Source organism: Triturus cristatus, chromosome 4_1 (assembly GCF_964204655.1).
Source record: "Triturus cristatus chromosome 4_1, aTriCri1.1, whole genome shotgun sequence".
NCBI classification, from domain to species: domain Eukaryota; kingdom Metazoa; phylum Chordata; class Amphibia; order Caudata; family Salamandridae; genus Triturus; species Triturus cristatus.
Window position 1 is genome coordinate 1,237,789,297 of NC_140585.1, and position 26,238 is coordinate 1,237,815,534.

Genomic DNA, 26,238 nt, shown 5'->3' on the forward strand with positions numbered 1-26,238 from the left:
TCCCTCGTCACCATAACACTGGCGCAGAGTGTAAGTGAACTTAAAGCTCGCTGTGTCAACCTGCTGTACTTCACCTTCTTCCCAGAAACTGATTCTGTGGACGCAAGTATCCTTCTTGCCGTAAAATGTGAGACTGAGCACTGAGCTTTTACATTGATCATACTAGATTACACCAGGTGGGCAATCATTCCTTGGTGCGGTTCACTAAAGCTAAAAAATGCAAGGCCAAGCAGAAAAGGACCATCTCCCTCTGGATCAGACTCTGCGTCAAGCCCTGCTACACATTGGCCAAAAGCAGTCTCCGGAAGGTCTGTGTGCACATTCCACCAGAGCCAAGGACCCTACCAGTGCGTTGCCACGTGGAGTTCCTGTGTTGGACATTTGTCAGGCAGCTACGTGAGCATCACTCTATACGTTCATGAAGCATTACTGTCTGGATAGCCAGGTTTGCCAAGAGGGCCCTTTCATCCCCTCTGTCCTACAGAAGTTTTTGGTTTGAGTCTATTCACAGACCCACCTCCAAATATGTACTGCTTTGTTATCTATTCAAAAGGTGAGGAATCTGTGGTTAGAAGTTATTAGCAAAAGAACAAGCTACTTACCTCTGGTAATGCTCTTTCTGGTAGAGACTCTTTCTAGCCACAGATTCCTCATCAAGCCTCTGATCCTTCCAGTTCTGCTATTGGACTCTGCCCTTTAATAAGATCCCAAGTGTAGGAATATGCACACTGGTCAAAGCTCATTTTCATGTGGGGCTCTGCATCTGGGGGTGCGGACTGCCTCAAAAGCAATTAACATAAGCTCGCTAGAGTGGTGCCTATTTTGGCCCCGCATGTCATTTCCGAAGCTTCTGTGTAGAGCTGCAGAGTGTCATCTACTGGCGCGCACAGGAACTGTTCAAAAGTTTTCAGGTCCAGTCTGATGCCTGAAGAATATTCATAAGATGAGGAATCTGCAGGTTGATGGTCTCTATCAGACAGAGTGTTACCGTAGGTAAGCAAGTTGTTCATTTAGTCCACCCACCAAATCAGGTGGTTCACAACTAAAAGAGTTATAGAGCGCCCTGATTTTACTCCTAAAATGCCAGGACAGTCAATCATACGTCTCATGATTAGCTGATGGTGTTGTCTGGCAGCATACTGTGTCTGAGAACTCTTTTACCATATTGAAGACTTGGTTTTATTCTTTGCCCTTGTTATCATGTTGACATAAGAAGAGGTTTTGACTTCACTGATTTTCTTTTTATAGTTGCTCAATGCCCTGGTATGATGTCCTTACATCATGCTCTTTCTAAAGTCTTACAATTCCTCTTCATAACGTTTAGTTCTTCACTGAACCAACTTGCCAAAGGAATCTTTCTAAAGGACCTGTTCGGTTTTAGCTGAGCTATTGTAGGAAAGGTTTTTCAGTTCATAAATTGACTTCATGTTGTGGAATAATGACATTTTCTGACAACGGCATAGGGTACTTTTTGGCTAATTCTTAACTTGATGTATCAGCCTTAATTCTCACTGTTGTCCTGTAATATTGGGTAGGTGGGACACACTTTTACTAATCTGAAAATTGTCAGTAATGCCTAAATGTAAGATTTCTACAATACCAAGTTGTTCACAGATGACTGTAACAATACTGAGGGATTCCAGAACTTGACCAGGGGGGGAGAGATCGGCCCTTCAGCAACTAAAAAGCAACCATGAGTTAGTAATAAAACCAGCTGACAAGGGTGTGGCAATAGTCCTTATGAATGACACCATGTACAGAGAAGAGTGCCTACACCTTCTATCAGATACAACGAGCTACATCGTGATGACCCCACAACGCGGATCATGAATAAAATCAGGAGCCTTGTCAGTGAAGCAGAGGCCTGCGATTGGATCACAAAACAAGAGGCTGAATACCTCATAAACACCGAACCAAGAATACCCAGGTTCTATACCCTCCCCAAAATCCACAAAAACAGGATGCCACCACCGGGGAGACCTATAGTGTTGGGCATTAGCTCTGCACTAGAACCTCTATCGCAATTTTGCGATTGGTTCTTAAAACCCATCGTACAGAAGTCCCCGTCATACCTGAAGGACACTAAGGATGTCTTATGCCATCTGAGGGACCTGGAGACCAACATCGAGGAAGACTTATTCATAACTATGGACATCGAAGCGCTCTATACGAGCATCCCCCAAAGATGCACTCTGGAGGTGGTGGAACAAATCCTCCTAAACCAAGAATGGTCATACATAACACCAACACACTTCATCATGGAGTGTGCGGAGTTGGCCCTCACTAAAAACTTTTTCGAGTTCGAGGACATACTATACCACCAGATCAAAGGCATGTCCATGGGCAGCACTTTTGCGCCAAGCATGGCGTGCCTGTACATTCATCAGTTTGAGGAAGATTACATTGTGAGTGCCGACAACCCATTTACACACCAGATAAAAACATGGGTTAACAGCAAACACACCCATCTTAATTTCACCCACACCATCGAGAAGTACCATGCTATATTCCTCGATCTGGACATCACCCTGACGACCGAGGGGATCTCCACTAAAGTGCACATGAAACCAACAGATAGGAACAGTCTCCTACTATACGAAAGCTACCATCCAAGGGCTCTACGCCAGAATTTACCAGTGGGACAATTCCTCAGAGTACGGACAAATTGCTCTGAAAGTAAACATTTGGAGAGACATTATCCAAAACAATTAATCAGCAGAGCCAAGAAAAGGGCTAGGAATAATAACTGGGAATCCCTGCTGGATACCACACCAAAAGAACAATCTGAACACTTTGTATGTGTGACTACGTACACACCTGTATGAAATGAAATCCAGAGCATCATAAAGAAAAAATGGGCAATACTTAACAGTGGACAACGACAGTGGGAACCCCCCCTCTTCGCGTTCAAAAGAATTAGAAAACTAAGGGATGACCTGGTATACTCCAAAATCACACATGAAGAAGACAGTGGTCAGATCACCGAAACCAAGAGGCCATTTTCCATATGGTAATTGCGTATGTTGCTGATTGACCACCACCACGAATGAAGTGGATATCGGCACGAACAACCCATGGAAATTGAAAAACTTCAGCAATTGCAACACTGAGAATGTGATCTACCTTCTGACCTGCCCGTGTAACCTGAAGTACATTGGGATGACGACAAAGAAAGTCAAAACATGGATTAGTGAACACTGTAGTACGATCCGGTGTAAAAAAAACAATACAAGATTAACGAAACATTTCTCAGATACAAACCACACTGAATCAGAACTCCGCTGGGTGGTCCTGGAGGTGATGAGGAAACAGAAAACAGACATCACATTAGGGAACAACGCTGGGTGTACCGGTTACGCACATGGGATACGGGACTCAACGATTAAATCCCATGGCTATAACTAGCCAAGTGACCCGAAACACATAACTACAACTGACGTAGTGACCAGATTACAGGAACACATCTGGATAATGGTTCCTTCAAGCAAGGTTATAGCCATGTCCAATAACACATTAAGACCTGAACCAAACACACTCCTTATTTCCAATATAGGCGCTTAAACATACATGCCAGTCACATAAGCTTCTAATAAACACCTCGTGGGTAGTCTAAATTACAATAGACATAGCAATGATAGCAGAAACTTCCCATCAAATATTTGAGGGACAGTGACTTGAATGACACGTTGCGTGTTTGCTTATACCCTTAGAAACACGAGCGCCCAAAAACCATGTCTGTTTGGTCTCTTTATTTTTAAACAACATTACAGAACGACAACAGGAGTTCTGTGTTGCACCTTAGTACCTCCCACGTAAACATTCACGTGGGTTTATAACTATGCACATAGGCAGGGACACGTACATCTTATGTATGTTTTTCTGAAAACTTTAATAAACACTAGGAGCCACCCCTCTGCTTTTTGGAACAACTATCATAGAATAAACGGGGACAATTTGGCCCCTTTGGTACCCCTAATATCAATTCTCTTCCCCAAATATGGCCTTTTAAGTGACACACACGTGTCCCATAGACCGAATACGCATGCACAGAAGAAGAAGCACTCACATCACGATCACAGGGAGGAGTGCTCCGCAGCAATACACACACATGGGCGCTCTTTCCTTGCAGCCAACAGACACTCCCTCCTAGGGAGGAGCCGACACATTAGAGAACGCCCTGGAACAGGCAACCAGGCACCCTTCCGGCTATACACCGGATCTTGCACAGGTATTACCAATTGCCTGATAATCACCAGCCAATTAGTCACCTGGCGGCAGTATAAAAACCCGCTCCTCACTCACCATTATCCAATGGCAGGGAGGCGAAGCGGACGACCATAGATGAGACGGCTGGAAGCGCTGAAGATGACAGTAAGAGTATGAATGTTTTGGATGATTGAGAAAGCGCAGTTTTACGCTTTTTGATGCACTTCCAACCCTCCCACGAGGAAGGCATCTTTTAAATGGAAATATGTGTACGTTTTTCTCCCAATCATGGACCTGATTTATCAGTAACAGGCTATGATTCTATGTACCCCTCTCCTTTCAGAATGTCACAGTAGGCCCTTCCACCCTCGACCTCCCATGGAGCAAGTAGGATAGTGATCCAGGGTAAGCGGCGGACAACATGGTTTTTCGTTTATTGTTAGTGATGACACGTATGAATGTCACGTATTTCACTTAGATACCACCATGCGTACTGTAAGTGTGGTGATGTATGTAAAGCAATTTTTGCAATCATTATACTTACACTTTCGGTATGTATGTGCTTTTGTTTCCTTTTTCCTACAGATACTCTCGCATTATTACGAAACTATACGTGGAGTTTGATCCTCAGAACCCCCGGTCCTTTAGTGGTTGATCTTTTATGCACCGCGTGTAAAAAGGCAGAGCCCATTCAAACATTTTTGGTCCTGACGAATGCTATGTAACCTCCAGGGACCCCCAAAGCAGAAACATGTTGACCATATCTAGCACGGTGAAGGGATAATGAGTTCCCATATCACCGCCCACTTCTTTTAATACCATGTATTTGTTCCTTTAATTAAATTAGTTTGCTGACAAATGTAATGGTTTTTAGATCACTTTTCTCTAATTCACGGGCCATCACTTAGTTTTAGAAGTGCATCTCTGTCTCCAGGTGTATGCCCGCCCTCTATCAAACAGAGTTTTTAGAGGGCGAGGATGGCCTATGATGAAGCATGACACCAGGTGATGTGTGAGGGCAGTCCTTCACTTTTTGTGAGATGCCCCCACTGGACATGCTTCTCTAGAGACCCTGTAGGAATTTGTAGGAATCACAACTAGGGACAGCCCCATTTGTGCATACATGTCGTATTGGAGGCTGGCTAGTCCCTAGGCCCTGTGCCTCTAGTTCCCATCCCTAGTTAAATACTAGGGCTAGTGTGTGTGACTGATCTCGATAATAACCTTCAATGGATGTTGGGCCCTTTAAAAGCAGAAACCCTCTTGCAATTCCTAAAAGGAATTATATCGAACCCTTAACATAGCAGAGTGGCTTGGACATAGTCCAACACACTTAAAACCAGAGAAAGAGTTCCCTTGGCATAAGGGAGAGGTTTTCTCTAGATTACAAAGAATGGTTTGAAAGTGGGCCCATAAATCTCCTGTGGCAGGGCACCCAGGGATTCATAAGAGTTATGATAGGAGACCTGTCAATTTTGGTGGCCTAAAATGAGAGGAGAGATTGAGAATTTTGTAATAAATGAGTCATCTGTGCACAATCAGGTCCCCCGAAGAAAGCCAGTGGGATTGTTGCAGCCCTTGCATACACCTCAGCAACCCTGGTCACAGATCGCAATGGACTTTATAACTGATTTACACCCTAAAGAAGGAAAATCTGTGTTGTTAGTGGTAATTGACTATCTCACTAATATGGGACATTTTATTCCATTAGAAAAGATTCCCATAAACCACATACTTGCATCTGTATACCCCAAAAACCTGTCAGATTACATGGACGTCCACAATTCATCATTACACACAGATCTCAATTAATAGCAAGATTTTGGAGAACACTGCTTAAACAACTCGGTGTACATTTCATGTCCACTAGCCACGTTCCCAGGGAGACAGACAGACAGAAAGACTGGATCAAGCCATTGAACAGTATTTAAATTATTTTAATGAATCATTCTGAACATTGGGTGCAATGGATTTCTATGGCAGAATTTTCCTACAATAACTCCTTGCACACCTCTTTCGGATACTCCTGTTTTTCTGATCCACAGGGCTCCATGCCAACATTTGAACACATACCTTTTCTACCTCCACAGTTCCAACTGTACAACCTCTACTCGGAGACATATGAAAGATCGAAAATTCTGTGGTAATCCATTTAATTAGGGCCAAAGAACATTAAAAAAATACATTTGCACACAGGAAACATGGTGTCCGCACCAGTGCCTAAAACTGATGAAAGGGTCTGGTGATATCTACTGGTAGTTGTTCATTTTAGGGTCCCTTCCCAAGTCTCCACAGAGATTTGTAGGACATTTTTCCATCATCAGAATAATAGGGAACTCTGCACTAGAATTAAAGCTACCTGATCAATGAAGAATACACCCTTACAAGAAATACGGGCATAGATCAAAGATAGATTACCTCCTGGTAAAGTGGAGCCTTAGAGAAGATATCCTGGAAATTGGGTATCTGATGGCCCATTTGTCAGACCATTCAGCATTAACTATAACAATCAGGACTACTAGCCGGCCTACAGAATGAATGTGGACACTAGACTGCACTATTTTTGCAGCTACAGCGGTAATGGAAGCTTTGAAAGTGGAAGTAGGAGAATTCCTTAAAATTAATAGCGGCTCCGCTCCCACAGGGGTAATATGGGATACGCTCAAAGCCTTTATCAGGGGTAAGATTACGAGTGCAGTTAGTTACAGAAATAAACAATATAGGCAGGAGTTCGCCCAGCTAGAGGAAGAAATGAAAAATCTAGAGACCGAAATAAAAATTCATAAATCCAATGACAGCAGGACTTTGGCAGAGGAAAAACTGTGTCTATTGTAAAATCAAATGAAGAAATTCTCCAAAGCCAGATTAAAAAAAGATGGGATGCAAGTAAGTTGGCCCACTTTTGAGTACGGGAGGATACAGGGAAGTTTTTAGCATGGAAGATCAAGACAGACCAAAATAGAAACCAGTTAATGAATTTAAGGTAGGCCAGTCAGGTGCCATGCTGACCAGTGAGATGAAGTTGGAGGAAGCATTTACAGAGTACTTTCTGGAACTTTACTCAGAAGAGGGAAGAGCTTCAGAAGAAGAGGTGAAAATCTGGTTAGCAGATTCCATCAAACCCCTTGATCTAAGGCAGAAAGATATTCTTAAGCAGGATATTGCAGAAGATGAACTCAGGATGGTCATACAGGCAAATAAGGAAGGTAAAGCGGCAGGATGAGATGGGATACCAGCAGAGCTACATAAAATGTTAGGGGAGGTGTTAACCCCGTTTTTGACAGCAATGATTAGGGAGAGTTTAGATTAAGGGATGCAGCTACCAAAATCGTGGGCTGAAGCGATAATCACGCTTATTTTGAAGTCAGGCTAGGACCCCACTAGTGGTGATGTGTTTAGACCAGTATCACTTTTGAACACCGACTATAACATCTTCACAAAAATCCTGGCAGGGAGATTAAGTAAGGTAGCCTGAGAGGTGTTTCATAAGGACCAGAAGGGGATTATTAAAGGAAGAAACATACACAGGTTAATTTACGGGCTCATAGGGGCGATTGATGTGGCAACTGCTTATTCCACCCCCCAGAAGTTATAATGTTCGATACCTCCAAAGCCTTTGATAGGGTTAGGTGGTCTTACCTGCTTACTGTTTTGAAACGGTACGAGCTTGGGGATAAAATTTGCAGAGCAATCCAATTGATATACCGGGATCCCTCTGCAAGAGTTTTAGTGAATAGAAATCTAGCTTCTCCTTTTACAATTTCTAGGGGCACAAGGCAGGGGTGTCCCTTGTCTCCCCCTCTTATTTTTATATAGAGCCCTTTGCACAGAAACATAGGATGGCAGTAAACATTCCCCCATTTTCCTGGGTGGCTGGATAAAGAAAGTGGCTTTATATGCAATTGATCTAGTGATTTTCTCCTCGGATCTGGATGTGGCTTTATCACCCGATATACAGATGGCCGTAGACTTTGGTAAAACATCTGGTTATCTGGTTAATGAGGGGAAAATAGAGATTATGGTTTGGAACCAGAGATAGGACAACCCGTTGATTGAGAAGGAGATGAGATATCTGGGTCTAAAAATGATGGAAGATATAAACAAAATCCCTGAAATAAATCTGGATAGGATATATAGAGAAATTGAGCAGTTAATGAAGGGTTGAGCACATCTCCCCCTAACGATCTTTGGACGGTTTAATTTGATTAAGATGGTGATACTGCCAAAAATCACTTTTCCATTTAATACGATCCCCCCTGCACATCGAGAAAGAGGCAATAGATAAAATCCAGCAGGTGATAAGCATCTTTATCTAGGCTCATAAGGGGGGTCGGATCTCCTAGAAAAAGCTGCGGAGAAGAAGAGAGAAAGGAGGATCATCTCTACCAGACATCCAATATTATGCTTGGGCTTTCCAGATGACAAACTCTAGAATGCTGTTTAATACACCGGATGGTTCAGATGTAGGAATTATGTTTTTGGAAATGACAAAAGAAAGCAAGATGCGCGTAGACAGATTTCTCTTTAAATTCGGGGACCCAAAATACTTTAAAAAAAATCTAATTAAAAGTGCTGCAAGCATTAGCTAGAAGGTGGCATAATATAAGACGACGATCCAAACTAGATTATTACTCCTTCTCAGCCCCAATCTGGGAATCTCTAGGGACACCTGAATGTCTCAAAGATAAACTGGTGCTATCAATAAGAAATGCTGGGGTACTTGTTTGGGGAGAGATTACTCAAGGCAGACAGCTGATATCATGGAACGAGTTAAATACCTCCTGGGGGTAAAAATTTCACGTTTTAAGTATATTCAGTTGGGAACAGAGTCGGAAGCTGCCCTTGGGTATTGGAAATGACCTGGAAAAGCAACTTGCTGGAAAACCCCCAGGAAATAAAGAAGTTTCCTTCTGGTACGGGGAACTGCAAAACACCATGGACGGAGACTTCACCCTGGCAGATGTGTGGGGAGGATGCTTGCTGAGGGGCGATTTACAATATACGCGGCAAGTATAAATGCGCACATTATATTCCATTGTCAAGCTTGCTTTTTTCAAAGGAAACCACCTCTTTTCACTTCACACGGCATATATTACACCTGAGAAGTTGTCAAAGATGCAAAGATGGGGAAGGGAAGGGAAGACCAACGGCATATGCATAGTGTGGTATTGAAAAGGCGATGGATGTCCATATGTTCCATCAATGCCCAGAAATCAGCAGGTTTGGAGATGAAGTAGAAATTACAGTTTTAGGTAATTTGGGGGTACAATTGAAGGTAAGCCTTTCATTGATCATTATTGAAGTAATGGAATGAGTGGTAGGAATTGCTAGAGACTTGTTGTTTTATGCAATTATATTGGCTAGAAGAGAAATCTGTCGTAACTGGGTGAGAGAAACCCCACCTCAACATTCGGAGTGGCTAGACTCCATGTTTTATGTGTCTAAAATGGACTTATTAGGGAAAAGGTCCAAGAAGAAAAGATTTTGGGTTATGTTGCAAAATTGGGCACGGAATAGTGGAAAGTAAGGGTTATGGAGGAGATAAGTGATGTAAACTTCTGTCCAATGATTACACCTACATAACTCTCTTTTTCTGCTGCAATGGCCCCCACATCCTATCGATGCAGCTGCCATAAATCAGACAATCTGAGAGAGAGATACCTGAAGGGGGAAAATGCCTGGCCTAGATGCCTTTTTTGGGGGTTGGTCCCTCTCTCGCACTTGAATGTTAAGGTACCAGACATTAGAACCAAAGGTGAATGAGGACAAATAAAAAAGAATACACCCTTGAGTCCATATATCCAGAGAATCACAGTTACTCCCCCCACTTTAGTGGATAGAACACTGGTGTATGAACTAGAGAAACTATTAGATTCAAGATACCATTGAGGAAAACTACAACATCTGACAGTGTGGAAGGGGTATGATATATCTGAGAACTACTTGGCACCAGCAGTGTTTGTCCATGCACCAGGATTAATAAGGCTATTTCAGAAAAGGTTTCCCAACAAACCTAGGAGCATGAGAGGAGGGCCTTTGGAAGAGGGTACTGTCATGTTTCAGGCTTCACTCGAGTTAGGAATCATAACACATGGAGGAAATGGAGAACAGGGCAATGGAGACTACAGTCATTGGGGACAACAGCTTTTCCAGGGAAAGCTTTAAAATGTACTGCCCCATTCACCAGAGGACCAGTAGATGACTTCCAGGTCAGAGAGGGCAAAGCCCTATTAAGGGTTGGTGGATGCAGAAGACCATGTGTAGCTACTTCAGTTGTTTCGACTGTCTCGCTTGATATGACAGTTTGCACCCCTGATTTCATTCCCACACCATCGTTATTTTTCCCCTTTGTTGGTTCATTGATCTGCCTTCTCCCACTTCCACTGACTGAATCCCGTATTTGTTTGTGGACAGATATTAGTATTTTAGCTCACCTTCTGTTTTTTTACCTTACTTCAGAGATTCCCTGTTTATTGGCTCAGTCAATTAGGGACATGTTTTTGACCTAGTTTGACGACTACGATTCAGTTTTCTAGTGGCACGGAGCGCTATGCAGCTTCAGTACTTGGGTAAGTGTCCTGGTTTATTTGACAGCTAGTTAAACTGTCCCAAGCACTTTTAAAGAAGAACTTACCTGTTATAAGAACCTTTTTAAGTTATCTGATACTAATTTTTTTTTGTAAACACATTTTTGTTAGCATTTATAATACGACATGCATAACAACATTAAACTTACCCCCACTACCACCACCAGTCCCCATTACAGTAAGTATGCAACACATATTTATTTTGCAAATTACATTTTTACCCATTTTCTTCCCCAGAATTATCACTATTTTTTAAATCTTTAAGGAAATCTGATAAATGATCCTATGCACACACTTTTTCAATTGATCCTCTTCCTTTCCTCATATTACTATACAATACTGCACTCTCATAACCAGCCCAAGGAACCAGCTCCGCTTCCCATTATGCTACCCTTGGGGGTCTCGACGCCTTCCAGTTCATAGTTATTTCACGTCTTGCAAGTACCAAAGCTAAATCAATAGCCCTTGTAGTATTTTTACACTTAGTTGGTCTTGGAAATACCCACAGCAGATAGACTATAGGAGTACAATCAATTGATCTCTTTGTTGCATCATTTTTACAGAATATTACTTCCTTTCAGTATTCCACTAATAATAGGCCCGATTCACAGAACTAACTTAAGACAAAATCCTAAACTTACTACCATTTACTCTTTTTGGGATTCACAGAAGGCACTTACTCATTTTGGAATTCACAGAAGGCACTTACTCATTGATAAGTAAGTGCCTTCTGTGAATACCAAAATGAGTAAGTGCACTTACTAATTTCGGTATTCACAGAAGGCACCTTCTCATCAATGAGTAAGTGCCTTCTGTGAATACCAAAATGAGTAAGTGCCTTCTGTGAATACCAAAATGGTAGTAAGTTTAGAATTTTTTCTTAAGTTAGTTCTGTGATTTGGGCCCATTCTGCATGGCCTTACCATGTGCAGCATTTCTGCACCATGTTCACCACATCTCAGGCATGCCACATTTATCTGATAGATTCAAGCTATTTTTCCCAGAGTTCGATACATTCTGTGCAAGTAGAAAAACGTATTTTAAATCTCACATTTCTAGATACAGTGAATGACCCCGTCGTAAGGATTCAAGCAGCCTATCTTGTTCTTTGGGGGTCCAAACGTCGACTGTATTATTGCCTTATGCCAGTTTTTATCAACAGTGCTGTTTCACTGTGATAATGTACTCTTAGCGATACCAAAGGGGATGATGGACGAAGCATTTGAGCAAATCAAACACTCACCCCCAGTCAACTGATCTGAGTTTAATCCATCATCATTCTTTAGCTCACTCCATCACCCCAGTTCAGACATGGCCATATGCAAATCAGTCTGACCCTGTGCCTTATGGGAATAGTCCAGCCCGAACTGCCAAGCCATGTCTTCCCTGGACCGGAAACAAGAATCCTGGGACCGGTTTCGGGTTCATAACCCTCATCAGCCAGGCTATCGTGAATCCAGTGGCAAAGTGAGCAAGGGACCCACGTCTGGGCATACCCTGCCGACTTAGGGCGAACAAAGCGATACCAAAGGGGATGATGGACGGAGCGTTTGAGCCGAAACCGGTCCTAGGATGCTTGATTCCGGTCCAGGGAAGACATGGCTTGGCAGTTCGGGCTGGACTGTTCCCATGAGGCACAGGGTCAAGACTGATTTGCATATGGCCATATCTGAACTGGGGTGGCGTGGTGAGCAAAATAACGATGGATTAAACCCAGATTTGTGACTGGGGGTGAATGTTTTGCCAATGTGCATCATTCTGTCCATCATCTTGTGTGTTTTGCTGTTCGCCCTATGTGGGAAGGGTATGCCCAGACATGGGTCCCGTGCTCCCTACGCCACTGGAGTCAAGCTATCCTAGCAGAAGAGGGGTGAAACCCCGAAACCGGTCCTAGGATGCTTTATACCGGTCCAGGGAAGACATGGCTTGGTAGTTCGGGCTAGACTGTTCCCATGAGGCACAGGGTCAAGACTGATTTGCATATTGCCATATCTGAACTGGGGTGGCGTGGTGAGCAAAATAACGATAGATTAAACCCAGATCTGTGACTGGGGGTGAATGTTTTGCCGATGTGCATCATTCCGTCCATCATCTTGTGTGTTTTGCTGTTCGCCCTATGTGGGAAGGGTATGCCCAGACGTGGGTCCCGTGCTCACTACGCCACTGGAGTCAAGTTATCCTAGCTGTAGAGGGGTGAAACCCCGAAACCGGTCCTAGGATGCTTGATTCCGGTCCAGGGAAGACATGGCTTGGCAGTTCGGGCTGGACTGTTCCCATGAGGCACAGGGTCAAGACTGATTTGCATATGGCCATATCTGAACTGGGGTGGCGTGGTGAGCAAAATAACGATGGATTAAACCCAGATCTGTGTCTGGGGGTGAATGTTTTGCCAATGTGCATCATTCCGTCCATCATCTTGTGTGTTATAATGTACTCTTAACCATGGCTATATATTATTTTTGATCATTCAATTGTGAGGCCAAGAAAAGCCGCCTACATTGCAAATAATTATGTGATCAATATGATGTCACTATCTTTCCTTTACACTTTTCCAACCCTCACTTGATGCACGTAACCTTTCCCCTTTTCTCCTTACGTGGGGCACTTGCTGGTACAGCCTTTTGAGTTGTTTTGCTGATTAATAAGCATTTATAAGTGTTCAATGTGATTAAACAACATTGAACGTTACATTTATGGTGTAATGGTGTATTTATACCTAAAGTGATTTAAATTGTGTTTATTCTTATGAAATTGTTCCACTGGGACCACATCATTACTGTACTGCCTCATACCCAGGTCCCAGTGACTCGTTTGGGTTTACCATTTTCTTGTAAAAACAGGATCTTAAAAGTGGCTGAAAACTCCTCAAATTATAATATCGCCCTGTCACTATAAAAATCTCCTAAAATATGCACCCTAAGGTTTGCCTACTCCACTAAGCCTCACAATCTTCCCCTTGGAATAATTGTGCCTCTATGACGCTCTGCCCACCTGTATCTCAGAAAGCACTTCAGGTCGTCAATCATCCATCCTGCTGGAAATTAGTGTTGTCTTTCTTGCTCTGATCCCACACCCCTGTTCCCCTTTTTAGAACCAGATGTCCCCTACTTTCCTGGAGTGTGATACACAACATAAGACCACCTATGGAGAGAGAAGGCAGCATTAGCTTTCGACCTAAGTTGCCAAGGTCGTGACACACTACACAGGATTTTTGTTCTTCAGAAGACAAAAAAATACATGTCTGTTGTAAAACTATCTCCAGGACCTGCCAGTGACATTTCAGACAAATCCTAAATTATATTTTGCCCGTACATGGCACTAACCTGCAGACTTGGCTTCTTTCATTCCTGAGTGAATGTTCATATTTGGAGTTTGTGGTTGGTTTGTGTTGTGCAATTTCAGAAAACTGGTTAAAACCGAGGTCCATTCCAAATGGTATTGCAGAGAATGAGCTAAAATTCACTTTCCATGTATTTAATATCTTTCCCTTAGTGTGCGCAGCTCCATTATACCTGTTTCTGTGTCCTCAATGTTACTTTACGCTACTCATGCTACCAAATGGAATGGCAAAATTAAGTTGAAGGTGGTGTCTAAGGGTGGGGATTTGAAGACGTTATGATGATGGTGTAGTAAGCCATTTGTAACACGCACATGGTTGATGACCTCATTTAAACTTTCATGAAAAATACAATGCTACTCCGAGCTCACCCACTTGACGGAGTTTATAAGCAGAGCACAAAACTGCAAAAGTGTCATCACAGATAAGTAATATGTTTGTTATAAAAAAGAATTGTCCTTGGTTTCCGTTTACCCAAGTGTCCTCTTAAGCTTCTCAGATCTTTTTCTGTTTAACTCAACAGTGTTTTGAATGCTCTTATTCATAAATGCAGTGATTTGGGTCGTGCTGTGGGGACTCATCGTATCATCTGAGATCTTACCTGTAGCGTTGACAGTTGCTTTCACATCCAGGGCATTTGGTGCACAGTTTCTCGAGGTACCCAGGATCACAGATGCACCGGTTGCACTCACAATGGCCATGCCCACTGCATTCTACCCCGTCTATGTTGCACTCGCTCATGTCCGTGCTACAACCACAGGCGGAACCGGTGTAGTTAGCTGTGCATTTGCAGTTCCCGCAGGAGCAGGTGCCTTGACTTTTTCCTGCTCAAGAGAAAGAGAGAAGTAGAAGACAGTGCTTATTTGTTCTCCAGCTATGAAAACCTAAAATGATCTATTTGGATTTTTTCTTCTTTCTATGGTTTCTGGGAACACCTCTGCCGTATTCTTAAGACTAAGCCATGTAAAGTGAGTATGTGAGATATTTTGTCACCACTGGCAATGAAGGCCCTCCTGCACTGCTAAATTTCCCACCCGAATACTTACTTCATAATATACCAGTGAGAATAATATTAAGAGCAAGTTAGAATTGTTCAAGAGCTTTTGAATTGGGCAAAAGGATAATGCAAAGTTATCTCCCATACTAAAACCTTGCTGTGTTGATTAGATCCCTAGATGCAACTTTCAAACCACACATCAGGAGTACATTTGAAGTGTAGCCCTTCGGAGTCTTGTTATTTATTAAGACCCATTGACATACCACATTTTACCAGTATGTCTAGATAGATTCTCAATCAGAAAACTAGCAAATTAGGGCTTTTGCACCAGGACAAGTTAGACAGATACTTCCACTAGTCCAAATACTCCTCAAACAATTAAAATCCATTCATTGATACTTCAAGAAGACTGAGGCTTGTTTTCATTACTTGTACCTTGGCTTGGAAATCTAGATGTTCTGGCCTCTTGCATTCATATCATCTCTCTTTACAGTGAAAGGATGAGAGATACGTGGATCCACTTTTGTCACAAGGATGCTATTTATACACAGTTCCAATTCCTTCTAGTACTAATGGGGGTATCTTATATCCAGACTTCTCAAGTGGAAGTTCCTTTCTAGACAGCTTCCTGGACTAAAATGATTATTCGAGTTCTTTGAAGAAGGAAATCATAGAGTCATACAGACAAAACCACTTCCATGTTTTGGATCAAGAGACAAACCTGTTACCCAGAAGAGAGGCCGGGTTAATGACTTCTGTGAGAAATTGGGTTACTGGTTGACTGGGGTGTGAGCCCTGATCAAACAGCAACCACAATCCTTGTCAGGGTAAGGCACAAGAAACCTCAACTTAACCTGTGCTCAACCCCCTGGTAGCTTGGCACAGAACAGTCACCAGGCGTAACTAAGAAGCAGTGTGTAAAGTATTTGTGAACACTTCAAACAGTAATGCTGTGAAAACGACACACAAAAGATCCTACTCCAGGTTAGAAAAATAGAACTTACATTTATAATTACAATAAGACCAAAACAACAAAAATCCAATCAGTAGAACAAAAGTTATGAAATTTAAAAAAATAAAGTGTAAAACAGCGCCTAAAAGCACAATGCGCCAACTGCGGCTATCTGGTTGCACTTGACAGGGTAAAAGTCAAAAGATCAGGCCGATCGCAATGGACCGCAGGTCAGATACAGTCATCTGTTTAATGCCTGGTCAGGAACTCACTGCAGCTGGGTCAAGATGTTGGGGCGCCTTATATGTCCTTGAGGCTCAGATCAGGAGGCCAGCAGACTAGCCTTTTCTTTTTTTTTACAGTTTTATATAGCGCAAACTTGACCCAAATTGGTTATCAGAGCGCTTTACATAGCACCAGTTGCGTTACATGAGGACACATTCATTTTTGTTAGGCACAGGGAGATTAAGTGATTTGCCCAGAATCACAGGATGTTCAGTGTCATTGCCGAGACTCGAACCCAACTCCCTAGTTTCGAGGTCGACTGCCCTAGCCGTTAAGCCAACTCCTCTCCCCTTGGAGTCACTCTGGGGTCCTGGGTTCAAGTTAAAGTTGCAGGTCCAGTCCTTCCTCCCAGGCAAGGAGGCAGCAGGTTAGCACAGCAGAGCAGCAGCTCCTTTAGAGCAGCAGCCCAGCAGAGTTGCAGTCCTTGTAGCAGCAGTCCATCTTCCTGGCAGAGTATCCACAAGTCCAGAAGTGTACTGAAGTGGTGGTGTTTGAGGTCAAGTGTTTATAAACAGTTGTGCTTCTGAAGTGGGGAGAAGTTTCTAGAGGCAGGCCTCTGAAGTGCATAGATGCCCTGCCTTCCTGGCCCTGGCTCCAGACTAACTACGGGGGTTTTGCAGCCCTTTGTGTGGAGGCAGGACACAGTCTATTCAAATGTAAGTAGGGTTGTGCCCAGGTCCTCCATCCCATCCTGCCAGTGATGGCCCATCCAGTCACACATAAGCTCCCCCATTGTGTGTGGCTGTCTAGGAGGAATCCACAAAGCCCAACTGTTAGCTACACCTACTCATGTGACTCAGAGACAGGCTGGGCTGCAGGCACCAAATGGCTAAAGCAAGAAAATGCCAACTTTCTAAAAGTGGCATTTTCAGAATTACAATTTAAAATCTGACTTAATTATAAGTTAGGATTTTAAATTGTGATTCCAGAGACACCAAACATGAAGGGGTTACCTGTTCCCATTTGGAAATTAAACTTATAAATGTAAAAAGGTAACTCTAATGTTATCTTATGGGAGAAGTAGACCTTGCCGTAGTCAGAAACTAATGTAAGAGTTTTTAATTGCCAGGACATGTAAAACTTAAAAGTAAATGCCCTGCTTTTTAAATACATTGCACCCTGTCCTCTGGCCTGTCCAGGGCCTACCCTAGGGATGACTTATATTTATTCAAAAGAAAGGTTTGGGCCTGTCAAAAGGTTTACTTTGCCAGGTCTTAATAGCAATTTACAAACTACACTCACAGGCTGCATTGGCAGGCCAGAGACATGTTTTCAAGGGGTACTTAATTGGGTGGCACAATCAGTGCTGCAGTCCCACCAGTAGCATTTATTTACAGGTCTTGTGCACATGTAGTAGGGACTTAGAAATAAGTTAAATATTACAATTAGGTATAAGCCAATGTTACCATGTTTTAAGGAGGGAGCACAAGCACTTTAGCATTGGTTAGCAGTGGTAAAGTGTGCAGAGTCCGAAGGCCAGCAAAAATGAAGGCAGCAAAAACAGGAGGTCTGAAGGCAAAAAGTTAGGGGGAAACCATGTCAAGGATGCCAATTTTAACAACTTCTTTCTTGCCACTATCCATATTATGATATTGGACAAGATAGAGGATGATTACCTTGGTGGACTGATTGTTCCACAAATGTTTCTTTTTGCTACAGATCTCACTCCATTGTTTTGCAACTCAGTTATCCAACCCATGACATTCAGAAACTTTCATAAAATTATTTACGAGGATGTGACACTGTAAACTCAGGTCAAAAACATGAAGTAGCCTGCATTCTTTAATAGCATCTAATTGCATCAAATTATTCTCAGCTACTTGGAGTGGGCGGGCATCCAAAACACCCGTAGTTCTGCACCGTACAGTGAGGCAGCCACTGCCCTGTGCCTATATAGTTGTAAAATTACACTGATACTTCTGGCACCAGCCTTATGTCTAAACTTTAAAACTGCTCCAGCCAATTGTCTCAAAACTAGCGTAGCCTTCTGTATTTGACTGCCCCATAGCAAATTCTCTGTAGATTGAATTCCCAAATAGTCAAACTGCTTAACAGTACCCAGGCGTTTACCTTCAACTGAAGATTTTCGCTTAAAACAGGGGGAGGCCTCAATACCATACACTATGTTTTGCTACCATTAATGGTTAGGGACTTCTTGTCACGATACTCCAGAAATCGTGTTAGTAGCCTATGGGTGGCATTTTCGGTTTGTGCCATCAATACCGCTTCATCAGCTGATAATAAACAGTTGGAATATCTATGGGATCTTCCATCAGACAGTCAACTGCATCATTTAAAAAAAAGGTTAAATAGAAAGGGAGCCAACACGCACCTTTGCTGGACACCTTTTTCGACCAGGAAGGGTATATTACACTCCCCACCGGCCCATACTGTACTTTGGCCGTATTACTAGTATGTAGAACCTGTATGGCCATTACTAGTTAGGGGTCAACAACCAGGTCCATCAGGGATCTCCACAGCTTCTCTCTGTCTACTAAGTTAAAAGCTGCTTTCAAGTCCACAAATATTAGGTGCAGTGATAACTTCCTCACCACTGTAAACTTATAGATCATATATAACCGGAGAGCCTGGTCAATGGTCCCAATGCAGGGCCTAAATCCAGTTTGCACTTCAGTCAAAATGTTGTGGGCATCGACCCACCCCTGAGGCAGTTGAGCAGGACTTTCCCCAAACATTTTCAAATACCATCCAGAAGGGAAATCGGACGATAGTTGGATGGGCTGGATCGGCACAATAACAGCTGAGCGCCATGAAGGGGGTGCAGCGTTTCCAGCAAATGCCGAATTGAACACTCTAGTAAGAATGCTGGCCCACAAATACAGCTCTTCATGATAAGTATATCAATAGGCACCATATGGGGGCCTGGGGCTTTATGTTTCTTTGCATCAGTCAAGGCTCTCACCACCTATGGTATTAAGATGTCAATTACACAAGGCCCAGAGCAGATGTTCTTTCGGGCTGACGGGGAGATAGTAGGGTTGGCACTATATAAATTACTAAAGTGGCTAGTCTGAACAGATGGCCCAACATAAGTTTCTATAATGTGCACTGAGCCCCTCACCACCCATGATACCAATTCTCAGAATATTTTGGAATATTTTTCCTGTGCAGCCTCCTTCATTTCCTCCCATGAGAGTCAGTTGATGCAGCAGTTTCTTGGTTCTCAGAAGGTGTTTATAATCAGCCCTACACTCTCTAAATTATAATTTACTTTGTGGGCTATGTTGTCATTGTACAGATGATACAACTCCCTTCATTCTACGGCATTACTCATCATACCAAGTAACCTGTATGCTCCTTTTCCCACCATCCAACAAGGAGTATGCAAGCCCAGTGGGCTTAGGTCACAGGGCCTGCAGCTCCTCTGCCATCCTATTGTAGGCTGTTAGGGTTGCACCGTTGTCACCGCAAGGAACGTTTAAAATGACAGAACCATACTTAATCAATATACTCTCTAGCAATGGCAGTTTTTGTAAATATTTCTCACTGCTCCATCTTATCCTCTTTCTATAGTTCAATACCACAGTCATATTTCTATGACTCCTTTCCACTGGGCTATTTTCGACAGCTCCATGCCTTAGGCATAATTCCAGGCAAAGTACCACAGGATCATGATTAATCTCCACTCTCCTGACAACTGTCATATTGTGCACACATTCCCAGCCCTTTATATTAATTAAAATATAATCAATTATTGATGCACTTCTCCCATTATTAAAAGCTGCCCTAACAGTGCTATCTGAGGGGGTAAAACCATTAATAAAGCGAGGGTGGTAGTTTATCAGGAGCTCAGAGAATGCACCTCCCTTCTTGGTGGATTTAAAATTGCTCATGGCTGACTCAGGAATACCCAAAGTACGATCTTCCAATATGACTTCATTGCTGATAACAACATTTCTTGGTTGTGTATTAAAATCTCCACACATCAAAAGCACATACTTCGCCCCTTTACTCTCCCCAAATAACGTGCGAATAGCTTCATCCTCCCTAATACTATTAATGCAAGTTACTAAGGGGCAGATTTATGTTGCATTTGCGCCACTTTTGCGCCGCCGTTGCGTCACTTTTGTGACGCAGCAGCGGCGCAAATCCTGCGCCATGGTGCGGGGTATTTACAACGTGACGCATCTGGGAGATGCATCACGTTGTAAAGCCCTGCGCCACATGTAGGCGTTCCAGGGCAGGTGGGGGCGTTCCGGCGCAGGAACGCCTCCTAAAAGTGGCTGAGTGAAATCTACAAGATTTCACTCAGTCACTTTTAGGCCCATGCTGCGTCAAAACCCTGCGCCTGCTTGAAGCAGGCGTAAGGATTGACGCAGCATTGTACAGATAGGGCCCCCCAGAGCATTGCTGGAGCTGCGTCGCGCTTGCGACGCAACTCCAGCAATGCGCCACTTTTACGGCACAGATGCGTCACGCATCTGTGCCGTTTTTGACCCATGGTGCGCCGCATTATAAATGCGGCGCATCCATCGTGGCGCAGCTGTGGTGCATAATAACTGGCGCATCCCTGCTGATATGCAGGGATGCGCCAGTTAACATAAATCTGCCCCTAAATTCCTACAGAGCACCTGTACCTCTGAGGACCACCCCGGAGGAATATAAACATTCACTTTATCAATTACTTCACCTTCTGGGCCCGTAAGCCAAATTCTCACATGTTGAGCATTAGAGGACAGTTTATCTGCCACAAGTTGCTCTAGCCTACATTCCAGCTTACACGACACCCAGACAGTGAGCCCACCCGAGGGCCGACCCCTCCGAGAGTGGGTGGCCTGGTTACTGCAATCCAGAAAACCATTAACGCTAATACCCTCCAGGGCCCATGTTTCTTGGAAGCAGCATATTTCATATTGTGCACCAAACTTCAAACAATGCTCATCCTCTATTTTACTACTCAGGCCTGCTATATTCCATGATAATAGGTACAAATTGTCTTTATTAAACTTGTTCGTAATAATGGCCCTGGATTGCCCAGTAGGACGCAAAGTGGCAGACTTGTGTGACAGACTCTTCCATGCTCAATCAGAGTCCCACCTCGGATGATTTCCAGACTTAGTTGCCAGCGTCGCTGCTATCTATGTCCGGTCATTGTGGTCAATGTATTGATGCTTGCCTAACTTATGGCGGTTCCCTATATTTGGGACAAACTGAAAAGATTTTTCCTTATTTAAGTAATCTAGGAAGTAGTCATGCTCATAAATGATAAAAAGAAAAATAACACGTATGAGCTATCACTGGATGTTTACTGGTTTCTTGCAAATGTTTGGATGCACTCAAAAATGTGTGCTCAGGTGAAGACTAATTTCTTTGGAGATCTTTCAATAAGGGGCTATATTTGGCCCACAAAACTCACATGATCACAAAAGCAGAATGCAGTTACTTTTTGCAAGGACCACAATTGTGGAATGCCTCTTTCTGAGAAGCAGACTGATATGTAACTGTAGTATAAGTTCAATGATGAAGCAGCAAGAAAAGAATTGATTTCCAGTGAGCGATTGACCTGCTCCATTTAGATTTATGCAGTTTCAAGGACTGGCCACCCAGTGGTGATGTTTAAGTCTTCTAGAAGGAGGAAGTAAGAGACAAATGTAAATTATTCACAAATATAAACTACCTTTGTGAATAGCCTCATTAGCATGTTTAGCTTACTCTTTATGTTTTCAAATTAATGTAGATCCATCAGGTTGTGGGGGGCTCAATTAAGTGGGGTAGGTCAAAACATATTAACTTGCTAATAACTGACGTGGCTTGATACATCCACATGAGCCTTGGGTTTCATGTCACATGTTTAGTTTTCTTAAGGTGCATCAAGTTTCATGTAAGTCATCAAGGGGATGGCTAAGTTAAGGGAAGGGGGGGGGGGGGTTAAAAATCTGCATGACATTTTGTAGCCTTTTAGAAAGTTAAACTCAATGCAGGACTCTCGGGATGTGACACAGGGAACTAAGTTAAAGGCAGAGGGGTTAAAAACCGTTAATTTGCTAATAACTTTGGCACAGTTAGTTTCAGGGATCTGCATGAAATTGATCAACCGCCACTTACTAAATTTAACCTACTCTTCATATTTTAAGTTTCATGCTAGCCCATCAAGAAAGAGAGCACGGTTGGACCGGGTAAAATGTGCTCATTTGCTAAGAGCTTTGCCACTAGTTAATGAATCTACATGAAATTGTGCATGTTAGCAGAAAGCCCAATGCAAGAATCTCGGGTTTCAACAAGATCTAACATGGGGTCACAGCTAAAGGGGTGTTTACAATCTCTCATTTGCTAATAACTTTGGTGCCATTTCACAGACCTGCACAGAATTTGGCAGCCACTTATCCTGTTTAACTTACTGATACTATGTTGAGTGTTAGGTAGATTTACCAAGACGGCATGCTTAAAATGGTTCTCAGGAAACAACTTGTTAATATTCATATAACATTAAGTCCTTTTCACAAATCTGCACATTTGTGAATGATGTACATGTTTAGAGTTCTTTTATTTTGTTAAGCTGAGCCTAGTAAAGGGACAAAGGTAAATGTTGGGCGTCAAAAAAGTTTTAATTGGCCAGTTACTTTAGCACGATTTGACAGATTTGTACAAAAGTTAAGATAACAGATTTTGGCTTAATTTGGTGCCGGCCTTGTGTGATGGAGTTTGCATGCAAGGGCAACCCCTGGCACACATCTGTGAGATCATCGGCAGACCATTTTGGGGATAACTTAGGGTTTTGATGGTGGGTTGCAAGTTATGGTTTGGGTAGAGGTATAATGGGCATTTTATACAGGTTTTTAGGTTTTGATGTGGAATCTTTACGTCACTTCAGCTGTTTTTTTCCAGTGATTTTTTTACACATGTGAATGTTAGTGTTTCTGAACCATATTTGAAATATGTGTTTGTCTGTTAATATCCTGACGCATGCCTTCACACGATGGTATGTGCAAGGAGGGAACGTGCAACCCCCTTAAACATACCTATAAAACGACAAAAAAGAAGCTCACACATCCTTTAACTCAGTTTCACCAATTATTGTGGTTTAACAAACTTAAGGAACTTACCATTTTAATCAAACAAAATCACAGAAATTCACCAATTATGGTTATCTCAAGTAACTATAACTTGTGCCCTAAATTAACTGTAACTCACACCTCCGCCATGCCCTGTGTTGTCATTAATGATGCCATTTCATATGTTACAATGACGATATCTATGATGTCATAGAAAATGTCATGAGTGATGTAATATGTGAGGTAATTAGTAGTGCATGGCAAGGGTGCAAGTTATAATTACTTTATAGTGCTAGCTAATGCTCGGATAATTAAGGGCAATCAAAGGACAACTGTGAATGAACTCCTTCATCCACCAACCATGCTACCAGTGGGCCTTCCGCTACTGTATTAGTCAAGGATCTAGTAAAGATCTATTCTCAAGATGTCCTTCTTTCTCTGTTTTCTCCAAATTCCAAACCCTTTGAATGATTCTATTGAGCCTCTTTGAGTGAGATTCTTCACCATAGGTGCCTACATTCTGCTTACTTCATGATTCTGCCATTAACGTCTTTAGAGCTGGTGTCACCCAACGACTGACGCCAACACTCCTTCCTCAGTGTGTCCGTCTGCCGCAGGCCAAAGCTGGGGAGGGCTGTAGAGGAACTTCCGGTGCATACACTGGAGGTTTCCTTACCCTAAACTTAAGGGTGGGGCTGAAGCAGATTCCCTTCTGCTTTGGTCCCCACTCCTTCTCATGTCCATTTGTGATCTCAGCATGAGGTGTGCTGAACCACCACTGGAGCAGAGAACAGCAGGTCAGTACACTGCTCCTGCGTCTGGTGGGATTTTCAGGGCACGTGATGCTACCCTACCTTTGAGGGAGGCATCTTTGGAAAGGGAGGTATTCCATGGGTGGTGCATAGGCATTCCCATGCATCCACCCTTGGACTTGGACTACAGCCAAAACCAAGTGCCGGCTTGAGACCGGTTTAACAAGGAGAAATATATTTACTTCTCCTCGTTATTTCAAGTTTGCATGTGTGCACACATACATAGAGCAAAAAGCCTCAAAGGGTAGCGTTTATGTAGGAAAGGCTCCCTTCCTGCAAAAAAACTATCCTGACCATAGCGCAGATACCCTTTGCACTAGGGTGCAAAGGTGCAAGGCAGCACACAGTGCACCAGCAGAGAGAGCACAACTGTGCCGTCTCTTCGAAGATATGGCACACTTCTGCTCTCCCCAGGTGATGCAATGCAGCACAGCAACTTTGCTCACAGCATTTCATCATTGGTCCCATGAAGTATGTTGTGGTATTGGGTATGTGGCAAGTTGAAGTAATATTTTAGTTTTTTTGTTGTCTTTTTTGTGTCTCTAGAGAAGTTCTTTTAAGGAGTTCATCGAATCACAGCATTGATAGGCTAGGTCCTTTTTCTGCTTTTACACGTTGTATGCTATCTAGATCTCACAGACGCACACATCCACCCACTGATTTTGTAGAATAGTTCTGCCTCCTATGTAGAACAAAGTGTTTCAGAGAAAGTTTTGGAAGGGTTTTAGACAGTCAACTGAGATGGTGTCTTAGTGGATGACTGCTGCCCGGGCCCTAATGCGACTAATGGAAGAGAGCTCTGAGGTAGGAACAGATACTGAAACAGCATCCAAGAGAGAGGAAAATGGAGCAGAATCTAGAAGAGATTTTTCAGTCGACAGGTGGTGTAACTCGTATTGATCCCACTCATTTTCCCACAGTGCCCTACAAACTTTGCGTAAATTGCTAAGATCGCACATTTATTTACATTTTGTGATTGGAATTTCTGGAATTTGTGGTGATCCACACATTGCCAACCACCTAGCATTAACCAATATATTTGGGTTGGCCAAGCGGCTGCAAAACAGAAAAACCCAAAACGCAAATTTGGAAAATCTTTTTTTCCCATTCAAAGCCAAAGTTTATTTTGTAATGTGGGTACCTGTTGACACCTGGTGGAGTGTAGGGTGGTGTGGCTTGCATGGATCACACAAAACTTTCTTACCCAGAAGCCCTTGCAAACCTCAAAGTTTGGGGAAAAACACATATTTTCCTAACATTTCTATGCAGAAATGTACTGGAATATGCAGGGTTCCACACATTTCCTACCGCCTAGCATTTCCCCAAGTCTGCAGATAACTACAGTCAGCAGCAGCCTGTCCATATGGCTGAGGAGCCACGCCTCCCACCTTTTACCAGGAAAGAAGTGTGTCTGTCAGGCTGGACAAAGGTCAACCTGACAGACACTCTTCTGGTTCAGGTCAGGCAGCCAGGAGCTAGATATGTGCTAAATGTTCATGCTCCTGGCTACTTGAGCTGAACTTTGCCAGGCTGAGTATTTCACCACCCTGTGGGTGTGACCTCCTCAGCCTGGAAAAAGTGCCTAGAGGCCCTCCTCCCAGTGCTTAATTCGTGCCGGTGCTTTCCGGTGCTTAGCACCGGCACTTATTTATCAGCACTGGGTCTTGACCTGCCTGGGACTGCATAACGTGTGTTACACAATAAAATAAGTGTTCACATTCTCACTTTGTCTCCGAGTCTCCGTGAAGAGCTGTGCCAGTAATAAATCCATTCCGTTCAGTCAGTGTTGCCGGTAGGCAGGCCACTGATTGGGCTGGATTTGGTCATGTGGGGCTGCGTGAGGCAGCGTGCGTAACCTTTTTTAAATTGTCGCCGCCGCCCGCCTTATGATCAGGACACACGCATGACGCACAGGCAGTTCGGCACTATTAGTTGAAGCTGCGTGTCGTGCAGCAGCTGGTAACCAGTAAGTAACCAACAGTTGATTTTCTTGAGCGTGGTGGTTTGCATGAACGTTACTGTTACAGGATGCAAGATTAGGGCTGAGAC

The 26,238-nt window shown here is 43.2% G+C and overlaps 1 protein-coding gene across 3 annotated transcripts in view; it reads right to left on the bottom strand.

Moving 5' to 3' along the window:
- ITGB7 (integrin subunit beta 7) overlaps window positions 1–26,238 on the bottom strand; it is a 1,338,809-nt gene that overhangs the window by 199,731 nt on the left and 1,112,840 nt on the right. For all 3 annotated transcript variants that reach the window (XM_085654657.1, XM_085654656.1, XM_085654658.1), the window contains one exon: window positions 14,732–14,954. In XM_085654657.1, the coding sequence (XP_085510783.1) occupies window positions 14,732–14,954 (223 nt within the window). The remainder of the gene's footprint in view (window positions 1–14,731; window positions 14,955–26,238) is intronic.